Source organism: Cebus imitator, unplaced genomic scaffold (assembly GCF_001604975.1).
Source record: "Cebus imitator isolate Cc_AM_T3 unplaced genomic scaffold, Cebus_imitator-1.0 Scaffold34, whole genome shotgun sequence".
In the NCBI taxonomy this organism is placed as follows: domain Eukaryota; kingdom Metazoa; phylum Chordata; class Mammalia; order Primates; family Cebidae; genus Cebus; species Cebus imitator.
Window position 1 is genome coordinate 7,746,035 of NW_016107349.1, and position 21,307 is coordinate 7,767,341.

The window sequence follows — 21,307 nt, forward strand, 5'->3', positions numbered from 1 at the left end:
TGCCTCAAATAGAGGATGGAATACTGGAAAATAATGCATAAGAGATGAGACCAAATTATAAAGGGTTTTGGAAGTCAGGCCTAGAAGTGGAAAACACAGGTAGCAGGAGAGAATGACTGCATCTGCCTGAGCAGAGCAATAACATGCTGAAAACAGGACTTCAGAAAGATGAAAGCAGTCCTTTCTTGACACACTTAATTGCCACTTCCTGATTCCTTTCCTTTCAGAATGTGTCACTCTTTCTCTTCCACAGCCTTCCCCATTTCTCTTCCCCACCTCCTTACCCACTGCAATAGATCCTAGTAAAAACTGAGTATTGCTATTTAAATTGTGTAAAATCTTCAAATATATGAAGATTTAGGGGAGTAAAACTTTGGATGGTGCTATATCTCATTCTATACTACAATTAAGGGGCTTCTAAATCTTTTTGGAGTCTGAGCCAGAAATAGGAGAGTTTGAGTTTACAAAGAACCCTCTATAATATTCATGGGCACGAGATATAGGGGTTGTCACAGAAAAGTTAAAAGTTTCCTACAGTAACTTCAAAACTGGAGATCAAAACAATGGGGCCTGTGCCTTGTATACTTAAACCCAGCCACTGGACTTACAATAAGACCAGCAGTCACAAATGAAGATGTCATGAACTCCACTACCATAATCAGAAAATCTAGGTAAAGTTTCCACCTCAGAGACAATGGGACAAGCAGAAATTCTGCTGTGTAAAAACACAAGCCATGAATGTCATCCTAAATTAGGAAAGAATTCTTCACTAAACCTCAATAACTCTTCATAGTGCTATAAGGGTTCCAGGTACTCAAGATAACTAAAAATTTCTTGAGACTTATGTCAGAGACTAGGACTAGAATCAGGATTTCTAACTGGGAGTAAGGCACTTCAGGAGGCATAAAGACTTTCTGCACACTCCACAGACAGGGAATTCAGAATTCTTTTCTCTTCCCTCTCTAGTTTCCAAGCTTTGGATATGGCTGTTTGGTAGCTTGGTATTATTAGTACTAGCTCTAAACCTGGAATGTTTGTATTTTTTTTCCACAGTGGAATCATGCTAGTTGCAGGAAAAAATGAAAAGATATACATAAGACAGGTATAATAAGTCAGCACATAGAAATTCTGTAACTAAACTAAAGGGTAAGGGAAAGTTTTAGTTTGGCATTATATTTTACGTGAATAATATAACTAGTTTCTTTACCAGATGCCTAAATAAAAAGTTAAATTCACTAGTCAACTAAAGCTAATCTGCTTTTTACTATTGCCATCTACTGTCACCTGGTAAATAGATTTTTTAGTAAGGCTAAGACAGTGTAATTCTATGATTGTTCCACTAGATGGCAACACGAGATCAACAAATCAACTTCAGCAAAACAAAAACATCTCACGAATCAGTCTATTTATAAATATTAAATTATAATTGGGTCCAAAAGTCCTCAGTTTTTATACTGAAATAAAATTTCTCCTGTAATAATCACTATTATATAGGGCAAATATGAGTGAAGGACACTGAGGCAGCAAAACAATTTGCAGCTTTGTGATCATCATAATATTCAACTCCAAATTTTTTATTACATATTACATATCAATTAGGTTCTTAGACAAGGAGGCCTATTGAAAACTCTTCACTTCAAAATGTACCTGACAATATTACAAGGGTATTTCAGCCAGGTCCACATAGAGAACATCAATTTTACATACCAGTTGTAGTCTCCTATAATAGTGATTGTGTTGGATGCGTCGGCAGCCCATGTAATGGGTCTCTGGTTGAGAACTTGGCGTAGTGTGAAGCGATGCTCTCCAGGGTCTTCAATATTTGTAAAATATTCAAATACACCAGTTTGATCAGCAAAGTTTGGAGCTTCACTAAAAAATGGGTAATCTGGCCAGAACACAAGAAATTCTGTTTAGTAACAAATCCTTCAGAAGCTCTCCTTGCTGATATTTTACAGTATATCTGAAACACTTCTGAAAGTTTTGAAATAAATAAAGTTAAAACAAAGTTGGCCGGGCGCAGTGGCTCAAGCCTGTAATCCCAGCACTTTGGGAGGCCGAGGCGGGTGGATCACGACGTCAAGAGATCGAGACCATCCTGGTCAACATGGTGAAACCCCGTCTCTACTAAAAAAAATACAAAAAATTAGCTGGGCATGGTGGCACGTGCCTGTAATCCCAACTACTAAGGAGGCTGAGGCAGGAGAATTGCCTGAACCCGGGAGGCAGAGGTTGCGGTGAGCCGAGATCGCGCCATTGCACTCCAGCCTGGGTAACAAGAGTGAAACTCCGTCTCAAAAAAAAAAAAAAAAAAAAAACAAAGTTTAGGGCCCAGGCTAATAAAGATATATGAATTTTTGTATCATCATTACTAAATATCAGGATGATGGATTTGACATATAAATGCTGCATAATATTTAATACAGGCATTTGGCATAGAGGAAAGGTCATGAGTTTTTAAGTCAGTCACCCTGGACAAGTTATTTAATTGCCCTGCATCTAAAGTCTCTTCATTTCTAGGTTTGCAAGAGGACAAAAGAATTAAAGAAAAGATAACATGTATATAACCCAGCACCCGGCAGGGGCTCAATAAGCTTTATTATTTCTATTATCTGTCATGCAAGGTTCCAAATTATGGGTCACAATCATCTGCCAAAAGAGCATGAGAAAGGTTTACTATATCAAGCTTAAAATTTACACATTTTCTTCTACTTCTAAACGGGAGCAAAACCAGCTTTGGACCTAAGTTATCAATCCCTTTTTAGTTTTACTAGTCTACAATAATGAATGCTGTAGAGAAGAAATTTTAGTTGTTATATCTTATAGCTATTTCCATCTCATGCTTTTCCATGTGTTTTTGCATTCACTGCCCCATTTGAGACATTTAGAACCCTATCAATTATCTCCAGAGCCTGGCATAGAATATTTAACTTTAGTTTTAAATTTATATCATAGCTCATAAGTATTACATTTTAGATTGGAACGTTTAGAATTGCCTCTTGGTCTTCAGGGTCACAGAATGTTGTTCTTGGTGCTGGCAGAAGTTCTTCAATCTCATTAACTAGGCTATAGCCCACACAGATTCCTCACTTACTGAAGGCAAAAGTCACCTTTGCTGAACCAACTGAGCAACAGATTGCAAAGACCCTGCATTTCACAAAGTTAACGGATTTATCTAAGAGAGATATTTCAAAGAGTTGCAGAAAAACAAACCACCAAGCTAAGGGTCACTGTTGTCTGTATTATAGCTGAGACGACTCCACTACATAGTTCAAAAAGCCAATACTCCAGCCAACTAGATCATTTCCTGAGAAAGGGAGCTGAGACCCTGCAGTAGTCACTGGGAAGGGGTGAAAGGAGTGTCCATCTTTGGTGGAACAAGCAGCTCTGTAGCCAACAGGAGGTTTAAGAGATGCTCCAGCAATGCCAGTTCCCTCCCTATTACTCTCCTGCTGCTACAGACTTTAGGAGCAGATTACGAAGCCACCTGAACCATCTGTGAGGCCCAGAAACCTATAGAACACCACTGACTAGTCAACAAATTTTGTTACTTACTGACTAGGACTATAACTACACTGACATCTTCTAACTTTTTTTCAAGTGGTTTTCCTAAATCACCTGTAACCAAAGGTCTTCTAGCAACTTTAGGACAGATCTTCTTAGAAAACCAAGAGATCTCAATAAAAAACTCTGAGGCATGAGATGGTATCTAACAAGTTAGATCACCCAAGACTACATAACTGCCCATAAGTTCACTAGCACTGCAGAAAGACATGAATGTGTCTTTCCTCCACACAGAAGGAAGATGTCAGTAATGGCTAATGGGTTAGTAGCAAAGTTATAAAGTTTAAGTTTCACCAAAAAAAAAATTAGAATTATAATTTTCATTCTAACAACGAACTCTATATTTTTTCTGAAACTGAAAAATACAGGGTCCTCAAATTTAGATTTACCACAAAGCAATACAGAAAATTAAGCCTCCTTTTACCACACATGAGATTTAGGAGTTAAATAAATGTGCTTTTGACAGCCGCTCCATCATGTACCCAGTTTGACAGGTAGAAATCAACCCACCACTGTTAAATATCAAGACCAAGTTAAGTTTTAGTGAAAAACACTCACCAACATCGAAATCATCCTTATAGGTACTTGGGAAGGGCTGGGATTTTGGAGGAGGCGGGTAGCTGCCTTTGCGACCAGTGGTGAGAGTGGTGAGTGTGAACAGCTCATCTTCTTGCAGTTCCAGTGTGAAACTACCATTGCTGTCGAGGAGCTGAAAAAGAAGACACTACTGTATTCAAGACCAGGTGCTACAGCTCATCTCATGTGGACAAAATCGCTTTTAAAAAAAAACTAGCTTAAAGGAAAGTCCTAATCATTTCTGTGAGAACTTCCTAAACACTTGTGAAAACCTCACCAATACCAAGGCCCTTGGAATCATTTTTTCCTAAGTATTTGAGAAAACTTTGTAAAATTATGCTTTATAATTTTAAACAACTTTAATTCACAGAAGGAAGGACTAAATAATTTCAAAATATATTTCTATTAGCCTATTCTTTTCCATTACACAGTAAGCTCTTTAAAGCTTGAATATATTCAATACATATAACTAAGAGACCTGCTTTTTTCTCTCTCAGAACGTTACTAAGGTAGAAAAATCCATAAAATATCACTGTTGATCCAGCTGTTAATCACAGAAATCCTTTTACAATTAAGAGAGAAAATCCCTGCTCATTTTATGTTCAAAGTGTATTTCAACTAGCAAGTTAGGCTTGGCAGCTTAATCTCTTTAAGCCACAATCTCATCTACAAAATGAGGGGGAAAATACATACCTCATAGACCTGCTGTGAGGAGATTAAACCGGATAATGCTTTTAAAGTGCTAAGCTCAGTGTGTAACCAATAGGAAGTGCTCCGGTATCAAAGCTGTTCTATGCTAAAAGCAGACCTCTGAAGACATTGGAATCCCTTGCATAATCAATGAAGGCATTAAATCTATGTCCATTTTATGAAATTTGAACAGTTTTTTCTACTTTGAATTAAAGGAGTTATGTTCCTTGTTTTAATGGTGAATTGATGATCAGATCTATGAAATACCTGATGTTATATTCAGGTTGAGAAACAACCTCAAATGACATTATTTTTCTTATGGGGAAAATCAGTATTATTATATTATTCCTAGCAATGTGTTATACAAAAAGTAGAAACTTCTGTTTTCAGAACTTAATATATAATAAAATGTTTTATCACGGTTTGTGACTAGCTGATTATCAGAACATTAATAATACCAAGAAAAATTCATATATTTGTGACAGTTAAGTGAAATAATGTGCTTGCTTGAGCCAACTCATCCTTTGAAACCTTTCCTGAGACACCACCATGGCTGATGCACTGTGGGAAGCACCTAGGATATAAAGCTAAATAAAGCAAGGCCCAGTCTTCAAGGTGTCTGGTGGAGCAGGAAAAGTGTTTAACTCAGGAAGCACACAGCTGGAGATGAATATGAGCTAAGACCGGTGAGGAAGCTTCAGAGGAAGAGACACTTGAAATGAGTCTCAAAAGATGACAAAGATGAGGAGAAGCCATTCTAGGCGAAGAAAACAGGTGCAAAGTCACAGAGGTAAATAAACATGCATGCTATGCTTTGAAAAATGTAAGTTTAGTCCATGAAGAGAGGCCAGTTTAGTAGGACACACATCTAGGAAGAAGACCAGCCTTCTATCCTGAGAGGATAATGAGGGTCATGCTCTACACTAAGGAATGTGAACTTCTAAGAACATAATCACTGAGGTATTCTGAACATAGTGGTCACAAAAATCAGATCTGCATTTTCAACTTATCACTCTGCAGCCACGTGGTGTGTAACCTGGAAAGTCAGACTGGAAAAACAAGAGGCAGTTTCTGAAATCCAGGAGAGAGATAAAGAAGAACTGAAACGGTCGGGTGCAGTGGCTCACGCCTGTAATCCCAGCACTTTGAGAGGCCAAGGCTGGTGGATCACAAGGTCAGGAGATCAAGACCAGCCTGGCCAACATGGTGAAACCCTGTCTCTACTAAAAATACAAAAATTAGCCAGGTGTGCCTGTAGTCCAAGCTACTCAGGAGACAAGAATCACTTGAACCTGGGACGTGGAGGTTGCAGGGAGCCGAGATCATGCCACTGCCTTCCAGCCTGAGCAACAGAGCAAGGCTCTGTCTCAAAAAAAAAAAAAAAAAAAGGAAGAAGGATGAGAAGGAGAAAGGAAGAGGAGGAGAAAGGGAGAGGGAGGAGGGGGAGGGGGAGGGGAGTGGGAGTAGAGGTGGAGAGGGAGGAGGAGGAGGAGGGGGAGGGGGAGGGGAGGAAGAGGAGAAGGAGGAGGGGGAGGACTGAAACAAGAAGTAAGAGTGGTGATGCAGAATAAGGAGTAAGAGAAATTTCTGGGCACAATCATCTATACTTGACCACTGGTAGGATACAGAGGATGAGTGGGAAAAACTATTAGTCTCAAATGGGACTTAAATTTCTGACCTGGGCAGCCAGGTGGTGGTATCACCATCCATCAAAACAAACTAAATGTCTAAGAGCTGAACACATCTATGAACACACAAACTTCTATGCTGCCTTGAAGAGAATTTCTATTAGAAAAACCGGTTGGGAACAATTTTACTATGTTGCAGCTACAAAATCAATTATAAAATATAAAACAAAAATTCTTAATGAAATTTCTGTTCCCTTACTGTTTTACTATTGGAATATCCAAAATATAAGAATGTATTTTAAACTTACCCATAGAGAATCCAGCTGCTTAAAAAGGAATCTTTCAGATGATTTTCCAAGTTTGGTATACCACACCTGCAGCTCTGGTATTTCACTCTGTAAAGAAAAGACAAAAAAGCAATGCTGAGTAATTCTTCACAACCTCTTTGAGGATTTCCAAAATCAGTACCAGCAAGAATGTACCAATGACAGTATGTACTCTATCTTATTTACCAAAAGAACCACCTCAAATACTAAATAGTTATATTTTTAAAAATAGGAAAACACTGTTCTAGCAAATACTTTATTCTCTAAACACTAAAGAATTTTGGCAAATGATGAAAAAATTATAGTGTCTTTGCTTCAAAAATATTCATTACTGTACCTGTGTAAAAACTTTTAAATTAATTTTCTGGAATTAAAAAACAATTCTTATGCCATGAATAATCAAAAGCTGCTGTTTCTCAATTCAAACCTAACAATTCACAGAAATAGCAAGTATATGGTACTTTTAAAAAATATATTTTTGGTATAGAATACTGTAAATATCAATGCTTGAAAGTTCCCTAGACCATATAATGCTTCTACTACCAAGAACAACTTTCTTGCAAGTGACTTTGAAAGTGTTCCTCAAAGTCACAGAGTGTTTTACCTCCTGCTGGCTTCTGTCTTGTTAGAATAAAGCAAGTCAGAAGACAGAAGACACCAGGGCCTTTCTCAATTCATATGCAAACCTTTAATAGTTCATAATATAAGGCTTCACTTAAGAACTACTGGCCTGTGATAGAATATATAAATTCTTAAATCAAAACCAAAATAAAGTTATACATATTTACTTACAAAAGATCCCTTGAGAATAAAGGTAGCAAATTGCTGTGACACATTGAAATAAGGAAGAAATGGCCGTATACATTTAGAATGTTTATGACTCTGAAAAAAAAATCACATACATTATACAAATGATGTATAAGCTACCTTAGGGGAAAAAGAGTTCAATAGTTAATGCCCAAGATTAACAGAAATGACATATACTAGGTAACAAACATGAGTTTATTTCACATTTTTAAAGACTTTTTTATAATATAATCTTTACTGAATGTGTATTGTATGTTCCTAGTCAAATGCAAAGTACAATGGCACTTCAACTAAATCAAACTTTGAATTCATAGCTAAACTGTAGAGACATACATGGCACTCAGATTAATTTTGTGTTATAACTGTTTTCCAACTAAAATACATCAAATAAAAAGCAAAAGGAAAGATGTTTTCACTGAAAAGACACCTCATCTAAATATAACATTCGTTCTCATGTAAGAAGTAATGAGTGTGTGTGCGCGCACGCGCACGTATATATATTTACAGTATATATAGACGTCAAATACATACTAAGGTCAGCTAAATATTTGTAACAAATAGTTCTCAAATTGCCATCATTTTTTACTAAATACTCACTACTAAGGGCTGGGAACAAAAGAAGTATGAGACCTAATTTCCACTTTAAAAGATTCCACAGAATACTTTAGTACACAGTTTAGTACGCAGTTTAGTACACAGTTCTATTTCAGGCTTTGCCGACAACTAAAAAAATTACTTTCATAATCACAGATTTCAATACCTGTCTCTTGGTAATTGATAGTACAAATAGACGGACAATCAACAAAATGTAAGAGATTTGAACTCTACTGAGAGAATGTGTTCTCTTTCTAGGTCCACAAGGGGGCATAGTTTTTAGGGCAAAAACTTCCCAGAGCCATGCCCCCTCCCATCTCTCTCCATCCAGGAGATTTAAGCATTTCTGCTGAATTGTTGAGGGCGTGGGAAAAGGTCACAAGTCAATCACTCCAGTGGAAGTTTTTCCTTGGCTGGGGTGGGGGGCTTGGAGAGGGAGGGAATTCCTCCCAGATTAAAAGTCCCTGTCTCCCTCATCCGGGCGGATTTTCCCCTTCTGGAGTCCCATTCCACTCTCATGGAAGCTGCTTTTCCTCTCCTAAACTCTATTTTTCTCTCAATTCCCTTCCACTCAGTGTGGAAGCTGTCTTTACTCTCCTAGATTCCATCTTTCTGGATTCTCTCATTCAGTGTGAGAAGTGCTTTCCTTCTCTGGTTTTCCCCCCTGGGAACCTTCCTCACTCAGTGTGAAAGTGAGTTTTCTTTCTCTCTCCTTCTCCTTTTTCTCTCTCTGCCTAAATAATCACTTTCTGCAGACACTTTTTGAGTCCGGTATTTACTGGCACACTGCACCATGGTCTCCTCTCCCATTCTTGGGTGAGTGATAGACCAAGAACCTAGAGAAACATTCTCTCAGGGGAGCTGAGGGCTCCCCTGAACCCAAAAACCACCAAATAACCTGCCTTAACATCTATAAGTGACTCCATCTAGCTACAGCAGGATGTACATTCTTTTCAAGTGTACATGGAACATGGGCCAAACTACACCATACTCTGATTCATAAAGCAAGTCCTCATAAATACAAAAAGATTCAAGTCACACAAAATATTTTTTTAATCACAGTAGAATTAAATCAGGAGTGAATAACTGAAAACCTTCTGGAAAAGTCCAAAATATTTACAAACTAAATAACAAATTTCTAAATAATCAATAGGTCAAAAGAAAAACAAAAAGGAAATCAGAATTTTCAGCTTTATGAAAATGAAAACACAACGTATCAGAATTTGTGGTATGCCACTAAAACAATACTTAGAAGGAATTTAGAGCACTAAATACCTAGATTAGAAACAAAGAAGGGATCTGAGAGTTCAGCTTCAGCCTTGAGATACTAGAAAAATAATAGCAAATTTAAAAATATTACAAATTTGGTTCAGTGTACAATGCTCAGGTGATGAGTGCACCAAAATCTCAGAAATCACCACTAAAAAACTTGCTCTTGTAACCAAATACCACTTGTTCCCCAAAAAGCTATGGAAATAACATTTTTTATAGTAAAAATAAAAATAAAGCCCAAAATAAGCAAAGAAAATAAAGAGAAAAGAAGAATCAATTAAACAAAAGCAAATTTAAAAACCACAAGAAAATAATAAAACCAAAAGCAGACTCTTTGAAAAGATCAATAAAATTGAAAAACCTCTAGCCAGACTAATCAAAAATCAGGATATAAAGAAAGAAAACATACATTTCAACAATAAGAAAGATGATACTACTAGAGATCAAATATTTGCCTCGGGGGAGAGACAAGGTATGAAATAGCTTCAAAACTGTTTTTAAAGGAATTGATATTTGACACAGAGCACAGGGAGGTTCAAGACTAATGTAGTTCTCAAAAATAATGGAAGTTTCAGTGAAAAGCAAATTAAGAGGCCAGTACATTCATTACAGGAATAAGTAAAACCACAGCCCAGCCTAGTATACCACTGAGAATCAAAAAAATAAAGTGACAGTTAAAAAACAAAAAACAAACAAAAAAAACACCTCCTGTGGTCAGAAGAAAACTAAAACACTAACCTCAAACAATCGCTGAAAATGAGCTGGAATTTAATTGGATCAGTCTTTGGAACAATTTAAGTCCCCAGGGCATTGTTTAAAACAATACGGAAATCCACCAGCAATTAGTGTAACTATAGTGAGGTGTGATCAAGGAACCAGACAGAGTCCTGGAAAAACCGATGTCATCCCACAGTGACTGTGGATATGCCCAAAGCCACATTCTCCAAGGAGCAACATTTCAGGCTTTACAGCGTGTGTGTGTGAAGAAGACAACAGACTTCACTAAAATACTCCAGCAAATCACTAAATAAACAAGTCTCAAGGGAGAGAGGATCAATGCCCTGAGTTGCTAGCATATATTACATGTGAGTTGCTACTACATATTATATTTAAGGTCCAGTTTCCAAAAATGCACAAAAAAATGAGACATTCAAAGAAAAAGAAGTGTGCCCCAAACACAGGGGGAAACAGTAGGCAAGAGAAACTACCACTGAGAGAAAACAGATGTCAGATTTAACAAAGACGTCAAAGTAGACCATATAAGTGCCCATCAAAAGTGAACCAAATAAAGAAAATGTGATATATATATATATATATATATATATATATATATTTCACGTGATATATATATATATAGATCATGCAAAACTACAGAGCAATAAAAAAGAATGAAATCAAATCGATTAACATTATCCATCATATAAGCAGAACCAAAGACAAAACCACACAATTATCTCAATAGATGCAGAAAAGGCCTTTAATAATATTCAAAATCCCTTCATGTTAAAAATTCTCAATAAACTACGTATTGACGGAACATATCTCAAAATAAGAAGAGCTACTTATGACAAACCCACAGCCAATATTAGATTGAATGGGAAAAAGCTGGAAGCATTCCCTTTGAAAACTGGTACAAGACAATGATGCCCTCTGTCACCACTCCTATTCAAGACAGTATTGGAAGTTCTGGCCAGGGCAATCAGGCAAGAGAAAGAAATAAAGGGCATTCAAATAGGAAGAGAAGAAGTCAAATTATCTTTTTGCAGATGACATGATTGAATATTCAGAAAACTCTGTAGTCTCAGCCCAAAAACACCTTAAGCTGATAAGCAACTTCAGCAAAGTCTCAGGATACAAAACCAATATACAAAAATCACAAGCATTCCTCTACACCAACAATAGACAGAGAGCCAAATCATGAATGAACTCCCATTCACAATTGCTACGAAGAGAATAAAACACCTAAGAATACATCTAACAAGGCATGCAAAGGACCTCTCAAGGAGAACTACAAACGACTGCTCAAGGAAATAAGCAAGGATACAAACAAATGGAAAAACAATTTTTCCAAGGAAGAATTAATATTGTGAAAATGGCCGTATGGACCACAGTAATTTATAGATTCAATGCTATTCCCATCAAACTATCATTGGTATTCTTCACAGAATTAGAAAAAGTACTTTAAATTTCATCTGGAATCAAAGAAGACCCTATACAGCCAAAAGAACAAAGCCAGGGGCATCATGCTACCTGACTTCAAACTACACTACAAGGCTACAATAACCAAAACAGCATGGTACTGAGTCAGATAGATGAATGGAACAAAGCAGAGACCTCAGAAATAACACCATACATCCACAATCATCTGATATTTTACAAACCTGACAAAAACAAGCAATGGGGAAAAGATATCCTATTCAATAACGGTGCTGGGAAAACTGGCTAGCCATATGCAGAAAACTGAAACTGGAACCCCTCCTTACACCTTATACAAAAATTAACTCTAGATACATTAAAGACTTACATGTAAAACCCAAAACTATAAAAACACTAGAAGAAAGCCTAGGCAATACCATTCAGGACATAGGCTGTGAACAAATACTTCATGATAAAAACACTAAAAGCAATTGCAACAAAAGTCAAAATTGACAAATGGAATCTTATTAAACTAAGGAGTTTCTATACAGCAAAAGAAACTATCATCACAGTGAACAGGCAAGCTACAGAATGGGAGAACATTATTGTAATCTACCCATCTGACAAAGGTCTAATATCCAGAATTTACAAGGAACTTAAATTTATAAGAAAAAAAACAAACAACCTCATCAAAAAGTGGGCAAAGCATATGAACAGACAGTTCTCCAAAGAAGACATTTACGGAGCCAACAAACATGAAAAAAAGCTCAGCATCACTGATCATTAGAGAAATGCAAATCAAAACCACAATGAGATATCATCTCATGCCAGTCAGAATGGCAATTATTAAAAAGTCAAGAAACAAGAGATGCTGGTAAGGCTGTGGAGATACAGTAATGCTTTTACACTGTTAGTGAGAATGTAAATTAGTTCAACCATTGTGGAAGACAGTATGGTGATTCCTCAAGGATCTTGAACCAGAAATATCATTTGACTCGGCAATGCCATTACTGGGTTTTACTCAAAGGAATATAAATCATTCTACTATAAAGATACATGCACACATATATTTATTTCAGCACTATTTACAATAGTAAAGACATGGAACCAACCCAAATGCCCATCAATGAAAGACTGGTTAAAGAAAATGTGGTACATATACACCATTGCATATTATGCAGTCATAAAAAGGAATTAGATCATGTCCTTTGCAGGGACATGGATGAAGCTGGAAGCCATCAGCCTCAGCAAACTAACACAGGAAGAGAAAACCAAACACTGCATGTTCTCACTCATAAGTGGGAGTTGATCAATGAGAACACATGGACACAGGGAGGGGAACAACACACACCAGTGCCTGTTGGTAGGTGGAGGGTGATGACAGGGAACTTAGAGGGAAGTCAATAGGTACAGCTAATCCCCTGGCACATGTATACGTATGTAACAAACCTGCACCTTCTGCACATGTATCCCAGAATTTAAAGTAAATTTTTTTAAAAAAGAAAGAAAAAAAAAGAATTAAATCATGTCCTTGCAGCAACATGGATACAGCTGGAGGCCATTATTCTAAGTGTATTAACACAGGTACAGAAAACCAAATACCATATGTTCTCATTTACAAGTGAAAACTAAACATTGAGTACACCTGGACATGAAGGTGGGAACAAGAGACACTGGGTACTACGGGTTGCAGGGGGAGACAAGGAATGAAAAACTCTTGCTACTATGCTCACTAGCTGGGTACAGGATCATTCATACCCCAAACCTCCACATCACACAATACACCCATGTAACAAACATGAACATGTGCCCCTTGAATCTAAAACAAAAGCTTTAATTACAAAAAAAAAAAGTAGCCAATATAAATATGTTCAACTAAGAGAAATTAAAATCTTAATGAAGTAACGCAAGGCATGATGAAAATATTTCATCAATACATAGTATCAATAAAGTGACAGAAAATCTAAAAAAAAACCTGCAAATTCTAGAAAGTGAAAAACACAGTAAGTAACATGAAAAATTAACTACAGGAATCAACAGTTAAACATGAACTGGCAAAACTCACAAAAAAATTGAAGACGTCGATAGAGACTGTGTAACCTGAAGAATAAAGAAAAAAACATGAAAATAAAAATGAACAGCACCTCAGAGAGATGTGGGATTCCATTAAGTCCATCAACATATATGCAATGGGATAATAAGAAGAGTAGAGAGAAAGGAGCAGAAAACAATATTCAAAGATACAGTGGCTGAAAACTTCCTAAATTTGTTTAAAAAAATATTAATCTATATATCCTAAAAGACCCACAAACTCCAAAAATAAATGCAAAGAGATTCCACAAAGGCAGATAAAGATGCTAAAAGTCAAAGAAAAACTTGACTTGAAATCTTGAAAGCAGCCAAAAGAAAAATGACTTATCATTTACAAGGGAACCTCAGTAAGATTAACATTGATTTATCACCCAAAAAAATGGAGGATATCATATTCAAAGTGTTCAAAGAAAAATACTGTCAATCAAGAATCCAATTTCCATCAAAACTATCTTTCAAATAATGAAGGCAAAATACATTGTTAGATAAACAAAAACAGAGAATGTATTGATGGAAGACACAGCTTTCATGAAATACTAAAGAAGTCCTTTAAGCTGAAAGCAAATGACCCAAGACAGTAAATCAATTTCAACAACAAAAAGGACTGGTAAAGGTAATTATGTAATTATAAAATATGGTAAAAAATGCGTATTTCTTCCTATCATAACTCCCTTCTCATATCTGATTTTTAAAGCAATTTATAAAACAACATGTATGTAACTGTATTCTTATAACATTCAGAAATGTAATATAATTGCCAACAACAGCATAAAAGAGCCAATAAAAGAAAAGTTGTATTTGGCTTAAGAAAATGATACCAGATGGGAACTCAAATCCACAGAAACGAATAGAACAAAAATGGTAAACAAGAAGATTCACATAACAAACTCTATAAATATATATTTATAATAAAATATAAATATATAAATATGTTTTTATAAATTTATATATTTTTTCTTTCTTTTATATTATACTGTAGGTTCTGGGGTACATGTGCTGATCATGCAGGATTGTTGCATAGGTACATACTTGGCAAGGTGGTTTACTTCCACCTTCCACCAACCCCCCATCACCTGTAACTGGCAGTTATCCCTCCCAGCCTCCCCACCCCTGCTGTCCTCCCTTAGCACCCCTGCCCACCGACCCCAGTGTGTAATGTTCCTCTCCCTGTGTCCATGTGTTCTCATTGTTCAACACCCACCTATGAGTGAGAAGATGCAGTGTCTGGTTTTCTGTTCTTGTGTCAGTTTGCTGAGAATGATAGTTTCCAGATTCACCCACATCCCTACAAAAGGCAAGAACTCATTCCTTTTTATGGCTGTGTAGTATTCCATGGTGAGTATGTGCCACATTTTCTTTGTACAGTCTATCATCCATGGGCATTTGGGTTGGCTCCATGTCTCTGCTATTGTAAACAGTGCCACAATGAACATACGTGTGCATATGACTTTATAATAGAATGATTTATAATCTTTTGGGTACATACCTAGTAATAGGACTGCTGGGTTAAACGGAATTTCTATTTCTAGATCCCTGGAGTATCGCCACACTGTCTTCCACAATGGTTGAACTAATTTACACTCCTACCAACAGTGTAAAAATGTTCCTATTTCTCCACATCCTCTCCAGCATCTGTTGTCTCCTGATTTTTTAATGATCACCATTCTAACTGGTGTGAGGTAGTATCTCAATGTGGTTTTTGATTTGCATATCTCTAACAATCAGTGATGATGAGCATTTTTTCATATGTTTGCTGGCCACGTAAATGTCTTTTGAAAACTGTCTGTTCATATCCTTCACCCACTTTTGAATGAGTTAGTTTTTTTCTTGTAAATCTGCTTTAGTTATTTGTAGATGCTGGATATTGGCCTTTGTTAGATGGGTGGATTGCAAAGATTTTTTCCCATTCAGTTGGATGCCAGTTCACTCTGATTGCTTCTTTTGCTGGGTAGAAACTCTTAAGTTTAATTAGATCCCATTTGTCTATTTTGGCTTCTGTTGCCATTGCTTTTGGTGTTTTAGTCATGAAGTCATTTCTTATGCCTATGTCCTGAATGGTTTTTAGTTTCTTTGGATTGGGTTAGAACATGTTCCTTTAGCTCAGATAAGTTTGTTATTACCCACCTTCTGAAGCCTGCTTCTGTCAATTGGCTGAACTCGTTCACCACTCTGATTTTTTCCCTTGCTGGTGAGGAGTGGGGATCCCTTGAAGGAGAAGAGGCATTCGGGTCTTTGGTAGTTTCATCCTTTTTGTGCTGGTTTCTTTCCATCTTCGTGGATTTATCTAGCTCTGATCTCAGGTTGCTGCTAGAAGAGGTTGTTTGTCTGCCTGTCAAGGTGCTGCTGGTTGCCAAGGATGCAGTCTAGTTGCTATGTAGGCTTCCTGTGTCTTTTGTTTATCCAGGAAGATTAGGCCCACCTCTTTAATAGCAGGTGCCCTTCCCTCCCCCGAGCTCGAGGTGCTGCTGGGTTTCCAAGGACTCAGTCTGGTTGCTACGAAGGCTTCCTGTGTCTTTTGTTTTCACAGGAAGATTAGGCCCACCTATTTAATGGTGAGTGCCCTTCCCTCCACTGAGCTCGATTGTTCAGGGTTGAGGTCAGGCTGAGGTACTGGCTTCGGAACCCTCAAGTGAGAGGGCTTCAGCCTGCTGGGTAGCTTTGTCAGGGAGGGACCCACCTAGGTATATCATCTGTCTCCCTGCTTTCAACTCCCTCCTTCTAGGGGCAGGGGGGCAGTAGCTCAGTCTGTAGGGCTCTCCCGGCCAGCTTTGCATCCACTTAGTTCTGTGCCAGCAATCCATGGCGCTGGCCCGATTGTTATTCAGCTCTGCACTTGTAACTCCCAGTGCTTGACCAGTGAAGATCCCCTATTCTGTGTGTTTCAGAGGCTTTGGGGGAAGAACTGCATCAGAACCGGGGCACTTTCTGGGTGAAGCAGTGCCCCTCACAGCCTCAGTTTTCCCTGTTTGGGCTATGCCAACTGTCTAACAAGTTCCATTGATATGAACCTGGGACCTCAGTTTAAGCGGCATAGATCGCTTGCTTTCTGCAACTCCCTCACTGGGTGTTGTGCACCAGAGTTGTTTCTATTCAGCCATCTTGGATCCCGAGTCAATATTTTTAATTTTTATTTCAATAGCTTTAGGGATACAAGTAGTTTTCCCCTTCCAAGTCTCCAATGTCCATTATACCACTCTGTATGCCTTTGTGTACCCATAGGTTAGCTCCCACTTACATTAAAACAAGTGGTATTTTTTTTTCAATTCCTGAGTTACTTCACTTAAAGCAATGGTCTCCAATTCCATCCAAGTTGCTGCAAATGACATTATTTCATTCTTTTCTATGGCTGAAGAGTATTTCATGGTACACACACACACACACACACACACACACACACACACACATTTCCTTTATCCACTAACCAGCTGATAGGCACTTAGGTTCATTCCATATCTTTCAATTGTGAATTGTGCTGCAACAAACGTGTGCAGGTGACTTTTTGATACAGTAACTTATTTTCTTCTGCGTAGATACCCAATAGTGGGATTGCAGGAATAAAGTGTAGTTCAATCTACTTTTAATTCTTTGAGAAATTTCCACACTGTTTTCCATAGAGGTTGTGCTAATTTACATTCCCACCAGCAGTGTATAAGCATTCTCTTTTCACCACATGCATGCCAACATCTATTGTTTTTTTGACGTTTCGATAATGGCCATTCTGATTGGAGTAAGGTGGTATCTCATTGTGGTTCTAATTTGTATTTCCCTGATGATTAGTGATGTTCGGCATTTTTTCATACATTTTTTGGCCATTTGCATATCTTCTTTTGAGAAATATCTATTCATGTCACCTGCCACTTTTTAATGGGATTTGTGTTTTTCTTGCTGATTTGAGTTCCTTATAAATTCTGGATATTAGTCGTTTGCATAATTTGCAAATGGCTTCTTCCATTCTGTAGGTTGCCTGTTTACTGCCTGATTCTTCAGAAGCTTTTTAGTTTAATTAGGTCCCATTTATTTATTTTTGTTTTGCTGCATTTGCTTTTTGGGTCCTAGTCATAAATTATTTGCCTAGGCCAATGTCCAGAGAGTTTTTCCTAGATTTTCTTCTAGAATTTTTATGGCTTCCGGTCTTAGATTGAAGCCTTTAATCCATCTTGAGTTAATTTTGTATATGGTGAGGTAAGAGGTAGGGATGCAGTTTCATTATCCTAGGCAAATAATGTTGCTATCCAATTTTCCCAGCACCATTTATTAAATAGGATGTCCTTTCCCAAAATTTATATTTTTGTGTGCTTTGTCAAAGATCAGTTGGTTTTAAGTATTTGGTTTTATTTTGGGGCTCTCTATTCTGCTCCATTGATCTATGACTCCTAGATCTGATAAAGGAATTCAGCAAAGTTTTGAGTTACAAAATCAATGTACACAAATCTGCAGCACTACTGTACAACAATAATGACAAAGCTGAGAGTCAAACTAACTCCATCTCTTTTAGAATAGCTATAAAAAATATATAATAGATGATGCAAACAAACAGAAATACATCCCATGCTCATGGATTGAAAGAATCAATATAGTGAAAATGAGACCACAACGCCCAAAGCAATCTACATATTCAGTGTAATTCCTATCAAAAATATCAACATCATTATTCACAGAATTAGAAAAAACAATCCTAAAATTCGTATGAAACCAAACAGTCCAAACACCCAATGAAATCCTGAGCAAAAAGAACAATCTGGAGGCATCACATTATCTAACTTCAAATCATACTACAAGGCTATAGCAACAAAAACAGCATGTTATTGGTTTAAAAACCACATAAATGTATATATAAAGTAACAATGTCCTATTAAGTTTGCAGCACACAGTGTTGTGATGTGTATGCTAATAACAGAACAAAAGGGGAAAGGGAACAGAGCAACAAAGGAATTCAGCATAATCTACTGGAATTCGGTTAGCTTAAATCTGAAGTGAATCCAGTAAGTTAGGATGTATATGGTAAACCCTAGAATAATCACTAAAAAAAAAACTCATAAAAATATAGTGAATAATTAATATTATTTAAATGGCCATACTTCCCAAAGCAATCTATAGATTTAATGCATTCTGTATCAAAATGCCAAGGACATGCTTCACATAAATAGAAAACTCAACCATAAAGTTCATATAGGACCACAAAAGACCACAAACAGCCAATGCAACCCTGAGCAAAAAGAACAAAGCTGAAGGCATCACACTACCTGACTTCAAAACATACTAAAAGGCTATAGTAACTATTAATAAAACAGCATGGTTTTGGCATAAAAGCAGACACACAGACCAATGGAACATAATAGAAAGTCCAGAAATAAATTCACACACCTATGACCAACTAATTTTCAACAAAAGTGCCAAGAATACACACTGGGAAAAAAAGACAGTCTCTTCAATAAATAGCACTGGGAAAAATAGCCACATGCAGAAGAATGAGACTGGAACCCTACCTCTCACAATATACAAAAGTCAATTCAAAATTGATTGCATACTTAAATATAAAACCTGAAACTATGAAACTAGAAGAAAACAAAGGGAAAGTGCTTTATGACAATGAGATGGGCAAGGATTTTTTAAGTAAGACCTCAAAAGCACAGACAAAAAAAAAACAAAAATAGACCAAGGGGATTACATCAAACTGAAAAGCTTTTGCACCGCAAAAGAAACAAAGTAAAACAGACAGCCTACAAAATGGGAGGAAGTATTTCCAAATTGTACATCAGACAAGGGGTTAATATCTAAACTACATAAAGAACTTAAACAACAAGAACAACAACAAAATAGCCCAATTTAAAATTGGGCAAAAGACTGTAGTAGACATTTCTCAGAAGAAGACAATACAGATGGCCAACAGGTACATGAAAAAATATTCAACATCACTAATAATCAGGGAAATGCAAATCAAATGGGGATACCACCTCTCTTTACTTAGAATGACTATTATCAAAAAAACAAAAAAAAAACAAGCGTTGGTGAGGATGCAGAAAAAAAGAAATACTTAACGTTGATGGGGCTGTAAATTGCTATAGTCACTATAAAAAACAGTGTGGAGATTCCTAAAAAGTTAAAAATAGGCAGGGCACATGGTGGCTCACACCCGTAATCCCAGTACTTTGGGAGGCTTAGGCAGGCAGATCACGTGAGGTCAGGAGTTTGAGAGCAGCCTGGCCAACATGGTAAAACCTGTCTCTACTAAAAATACAAAAATTAACTGGGTGTGGTGGCAGGCACCTGTAATCCCAGCCACTCGGGAAGCTAAGGCAGAAGAATCACTTGAACCCAGGAGGCAGAGGTTGCAGTGAACCAAGATTGTGTCTCTGCACTCCAGCCTGGGAGTACAGAGACTCTGTCTCAAAAAAAAAAAATTAAAATAAAAAATAAATTAAAAGTAGAGCTACCACATGATCCAGTAATCTCAGAGCTACTGTGTATATATGCCCCCAAAATAAAATATGTATGTTGAAGAAGTATCTGCACTCCCATATTTATTAAAACACTATTTACAATAGCCAATATATGGAATCAACCCAAGTGTTCAACAATGAATGCCTGAATAAAGATAATGTGGTTTATATGCACAATGGAGTATTATTCAGTCATAAAAAGAATGAAATCCTGATATTTGCAACAACATGGAGGAATATGGAGGATATCATGTTAAGTGAAATAAGCCAGATACAAGACGACAAACACCTCATGATCATACTTATACGTGGAATAAGAAAAAAGAGTTGCTATCACAGATGCAGAGAGTAGAACCCTGGTTACCAGACACTGGGGTGGGGCTGGGAAGGGGAGGATAGGAAGAGGTTGGTCAATAGATACAAAGTAACTATTACACAGGAGGAATAAGTTCTGGTGTTTTATTGCACAGCAGGGTGAGGATGGCTAATAGTAAGGCTTTGTGTATTACAAAATGGTTAGAAGAGAGGCTTTTGAATACTCTCATCCTAAAGAAATGATAAATTCATGAGGTGATGGGCATATCCTGATTTGATCATTTTATCACATATATGTATCAAAACATCAAATTGTACCTTACATTAATAAAAAATAAAAATAAAACAAAGTTGAGGTACTCACATTTCCTGATTTTAAAATTTACCAGACAGCTACAGTAATTAAGACAGTGTGGTGCTCACATTAGAAAAGATATATAGGCCAATCGAATAAAATTGAGGTTCCAGAAATAAACCCTCAAATTTATTGTCAATTGCTTTTAAACAACGGTACTAGGACAATTCAATGAAGAAAGAACAGTCTTTTCAAAAAATAGTTCAGGGACAACTGGATATCAAAATGCAAAATAATCAAGTTGGACCCACAGCTGATCCTAGTTAAGAAAGAAAATGGACCAAAAACCTAAATTTAAGATTTTAAACTCTAAAACTCATAAAATAATACATAAATAAAAATCTTCAGAACCTTGAATTAGGCAATTGTTTCTTAGATATGACACCAAAAGCACAAGAAGCAAACAAAAAAACAAAATGGACTTCATCACAATTTAAAACTTTCTTTAATTCAAAGAGTACCATTAAGACAACGAAAGGCAACCCATACAATGGTTAAACATCTGCAAATTAT

General features: G+C 36.9%; 1 protein-coding gene across 3 annotated transcripts in view; it reads right to left on the minus strand.

Annotated features, from left to right (window-relative positions):
• Nucleotides 1–21,307, minus strand: part of GALC (galactosylceramidase) — a 65,261-nt gene that overhangs the window by 11,441 nt on the left and 32,513 nt on the right. For 2 of the 3 annotated variants that reach the window (XM_017524619.2, XM_037737105.1), the window contains exons 11-14: nt 7,577–7,666; nt 6,767–6,853; nt 4,123–4,273; nt 1,708–1,888 (exon numbers count right to left, since the gene is read on the minus strand). In XM_017524619.2, coding sequence (XP_017380108.1) covers nt 1,708–1,888; nt 4,123–4,273; nt 6,767–6,853; nt 7,577–7,666 — 509 coding nt within the window. The remainder of the gene's footprint in view (nt 1–1,707; nt 1,889–4,122; nt 4,274–6,766; nt 6,854–7,576; nt 7,667–21,307) is intronic. The other variant, XM_017524620.2, reaches the window with a different exon arrangement.